The 4,511-nt window shown below is 42.8% G+C and overlaps 1 protein-coding gene across 3 annotated transcripts in view; it reads right to left on the bottom strand.

The window, feature by feature from the left end:
• The window catches only part of LOC102879148, a 10,764-nt gene that overhangs the window by 1,207 nt on the left and 5,046 nt on the right, over positions 1–4,511 (bottom strand). For all 3 annotated transcript variants that reach the window (XM_015586765.2, XM_006908659.3, XM_015586766.2), the window contains 3 exons: positions 3,505–3,719; positions 2,795–2,865; positions 2,406–2,510 (listed from right to left, as the gene is read on the bottom strand). In XM_015586765.2, coding sequence (XP_015442251.1) covers positions 2,406–2,510; positions 2,795–2,865; positions 3,505–3,719 — 391 coding nt within the window. The remainder of the gene's footprint in view (positions 1–2,405; positions 2,511–2,794; positions 2,866–3,504; positions 3,720–4,511) is intronic.

Raw genomic sequence — 4,511 nt, 5'->3', positions numbered from 1 at the left:
CACTTTAGAAAGTTAATCTGAAATTCTGGAACAGCTTACCACATAAAGATGTTAATACCAGCACTAACTATACTAGTAGAAAACTAGAAGTGTCTCCTAGTGGAGTTAAATAAGTTATAGCACTACATACACTGGATGTTTATTACACGATCAATGAAGCTTGTGTTCAAAGGACTATCAAGAAGTGTACAACTCACCAGAGCCTTAATGTGAAGTGGCAAAAGCAAATTTTAAAAAGTTACATTGTCTGATTGAATCACAACTTTTAAAACTATGCCTAGAAAAGGCTAGGAAATACTGCGACAAAAATGCCTTGATGATGACCTACTCCCACTGTGTGGCTCCACTGTTCTGTGGACCCAATGGTGCTCAATAATACTTCATTTTAAAATTTTGCTTTGTAACAACATGGCAAAAGTGTTTGGTGACCACCCCGACTCTGTAACCCAGCAATCAGTCACCTTCTTGCCTCTCCATCCTACCTCCTTCTGATCTGATAGCCCATTGCTTCCACTTAGATGTAATTCATGAATCTACATAATCATGTTTATAATTTTAATTCTGCATAATATTCCATAATTATGTGAACATATATTTAAGCTGTTTCCAGTTTTTTCCTTCTCAACTGATGCTGCCATAAACATTTTTATGCACAATCACATTTTTCCCCCCTTAATCATTTCCTTGGTGCCAGTTTCCAGGATTGAAAACACTAGATCGAAGAATATGAAAACTTCTATGTTCTCCTGATATGTTTTGACAGATTGCTTTTCAAAGGAATGAGGCTTAAACTTTTGTTTTTCAAATGACACCATCGAAAAAGTAAAAGACAACCCACAAAATGAGAGGAAATATCTGCAAATCATAACGTCTAGTAAGGGTCTTGTGTTTACAATATCTAAATATGTCTTACAACTCAATAATAAAAAGACAACCCAATTTAAAAAGGGGCAAGTATCTGAATAGATATTTCTCCAAAGATACACAAATGACCAATAAATAAGCACAGGAAAAAACGCTCATTATTAGCCATCAGGAAGATACAACTCAAAACCAAAATGAGATAGCACTTCACACCCACTAGGATGGCTGTAATCAAAAAAACAAGTGTTAGCAAAGATGTGAAGAAACTAGAATCTCATATACTATTGGTGGGAATGTAATATGATGCAGCTGTTTTGAAAAACATCCTAGTTTCTTAAAATATTAAACAGTTACCATAAGACCTAAAAATTCCACTCTTAGGAGTATACCCATGCAAACTGAAGACTATATCCTCATAAAAACTTGTGTATAAATGGTCTTAACAGCATTATTCATAATAGCCAAAAAATGGAAGCAATCCAAATGTCCATCAACTAAGAATAAATAAATGTAGTATATAATACAGTGGAATAGTATTCAACCATAAGAAGAAATTCAACCCATAGAATGTACAACGCCAAGAGTGAACTCTAATGTGAACTATGGACTTTGGGTGATTATGAGGTGTCACTGTAGGTTCACAGCTTGTAACAAATGTACCATTCTGTTGGATGTTAATAATGAGAGATGCTATGCATGTGTAGGGGCAGGGGGCACATGAGACCTCTCTGCACTTTTAGCTCAATTTTACTGTGAATCCTAAACTACTCTGAAAGAAAATTTTTAAAATAACTCATACGACATGGACGAACCTTAAAAACATGGCATGTGAAATAAACCAGATACAAAAGACCACATTTGATTCCATTTATATGAAATGTTCAGAATAAGCAAATTTACAGAGATAGACTGTAAAGAGTGGTTGCCAGGGACTGGAGGAGAGGTGAATGGAGGAGTGATGGCTAAGGGGTCCCCTTCTGGGGTGTTGAAAATGTGCTAAAATTGATTGTGGTGATGGTTTCATAAATGAATACACTAAAAAACATGGAACTATATACTTTAAATAGGTGAACTAAATGATATGTGAATAATAGCTAAATAAAGCTGTTTTAAAAAAAAAGTCATCTGATGCAATGAAACAGCCAGTCTAAATCATATTTTGGAATAACACTCAATGACATAGGAAATGTTAACCATAAGGGAAAAAACAGGTGATTTTTAAAACCCCATAATCAGTAAATCCCTGCTTTGCAAAACACACACATACATAAATCATAGGGCTGCCCACAGCTGATGGAATCATTCCCTTTCTACTGGCCTCTGGGCTGTCTGTTTCAGATTTCTCAACATTACAAACACTAGGGAAGAGGAACCACTTTTCCGATACCCCTCGTTACACTAAGGTCCTTCCTGGAAGTAGAAGGGACCATCATAAAGAACATTTGTCCAGCCCTGGGCCTCACCACAATGCTAGTTAGAAGTGAGGCAGGGGCTGAGCTGGAACAGTGTCTGGCCCCCAGGAGACTCAGAATCACGCTTACCAGGGGAAGCCAGGGCCATGGAGCTTGTGTGCACTGTTTCCAGGCAGGTACGAGAAATGGAAGCCTCCAGGGCTGAGGACCAAGGGAGTCAGATCAACCATGTGGCTGTAAGACAGGACAAAGGGCAGGGACATCGGCTGTGGGCTCCTCCTAAGCAGGGCCTCCCCAGCCTTGGTGAGCACATCTCTGACATGGGCACAGGGACTCCCTTCCATGGAGCAGACCTCTGAGCCCAGACTCCTTCCCTGGACAATGAGAATAACCATTCAGGCCTGTGGTGAAGATTAACTAAGAGGTGGGGAGAAAATAATAGCTGAGCCTGGCACACAGCATGCTCCCCAAAATGCTTGCGTTTCATTTGCTTCAAGCCCAGAATAAAGTCCTTTCACCTCTTTGGATTCCGTGACAGGCCAGTCCGGTTTAATTTCACTTCAGAGCTTGAAACTTCCAGTTTCTCCACCTGCAGGGAAACAAAGGGGTAATCTCAGGACAAATATGGGGGCCTCACTGTGAAGAAAATCACCTTATAGAAGAACTATGAGAACTATGTAAGTTTCAATCAGCAACTATGTCAGCTCATCCTCTGTGCCCACTCTGAACTCAATGTTACGGAGACAGGGGATGAGACAGGGGTCAAGAGCCAACTAAGGAGGTCCTAACGCAGCCTGGGGGATGGGAGGCTGGCAGTTCGGAAGGGCACAGTAGAGGAACTCAGAGGGCAGCATGGAGAACAACACCCACAATAAGAGGCAAGTATAGGGCTGAAGATACGGTGAGGGGCCTGTGGTTCTCCATCTGTCCTTTGACATGTCCCCAGGATTCTGCCCAGTGCACATGGGGCTGCTTTGTTCTGCTGAGGCCAAGCAGGTAGAACTCTGTGACTTCAACCGCCACCCTGACTCTTCAACCCAAGTAGCCCCCCTTTTATCTGCTTTATCCATTGCCATTCTACCCAGTCTACAAAAGGGTTCTGCTGCTTATAAACAAAGTTTTGAGAGCCACTGCTGTGAACCCAGGAGAGCTGCTGGGGTGCTCCTGAGCAGGGGTACAGTGGCTGCCCCTCTCAGAGCCACATGGAGGGAGCAATACACCCACTGACCGACTTTCTGGGCAGCGGAGGAAAGGGGCCAAAGACCCTGGGCATAGTGTAGACAGAGGGTGATGGGGCCACCACAGAGGCCATGGTAGTGGCAGGAGGTGGCAGTGGCGGAGGTGGCAGTAGTGTTGATGGCAGGCACAAGGAGCTTAACCGGCTCTGCAAGAGGATGGATTCTTGTTTCTTCGATTTTGGCTTCCTTCTCTTCTTCTTGGCATCTGTGACAAAAGATGCCAGTGAGTGCTTACCCTGCAGGGTAGAGTGGGGGCCAAACATGGTGGTAGGGTTCTTCGCACAGCCTCCCCAAGGAGGGGAGGTAGGTCACCACAAAGAGCACCATGGAAAGTGAGAGCCCCAAGCAAGACAGGCCTCCCAATGTGATGCAGAAATAGCCCCACCACCAGCATAGTCTTATCATGGAACACAAACACACCAAAAGAAGTGAACTCAATCTAATCACAGCATTACAGCCACTGTCTGAGACATACAGAGAAAGGAAAAGCAAATACTACCAGTGACCATGACAACAGATATAAACCCATAAAGTGGGAGACCCAAAAGAACAACACTGTTCTTCAAGTCAATGGCAGGGGGTGAAAAGTGAGGGTATCCTACCTCAAAAGGGAAATCGGTAGATGTGGCCACAGATCCTCATTTGCCATCCCTGTATGGTCACTAATGTGGCCCTCTTTCATTTCATCCTAACAAGTACCCCAATATGGACAAAAATTATATGGTCACCCAGTGAAAAGAAACCTAGGAGGCCTAACACCCAAAACAATGTGTGGGCCTTGTTGGGTCCTGACATGACAGACCAAGTGTAGAAAGGCTTCTGCAGAACATCAGGAAGATCCGATTATGGACTAAGTATCAGCTAGTATCAGGGAATTGTCAATTATGCCAGGTTTAACATTGTGATTATGTCAGAAACTGTCTTTTTTAAATTAAGAAGCATTCTAAAGTATTAAGGTTTTCCATAAAATGCTCCAAAAAAAGCCGGGGGGGGGAGG

This window comes from Pteropus alecto, unplaced genomic scaffold (genome assembly GCF_000325575.1).
Source record: "Pteropus alecto unplaced genomic scaffold, ASM32557v1 scaffold113, whole genome shotgun sequence".
NCBI lineage: Eukaryota > Metazoa > Chordata > Mammalia > Chiroptera > Pteropodidae > Pteropus > Pteropus alecto.
This window is presented reverse-complemented; position numbering and strand designations above follow the sequence as displayed.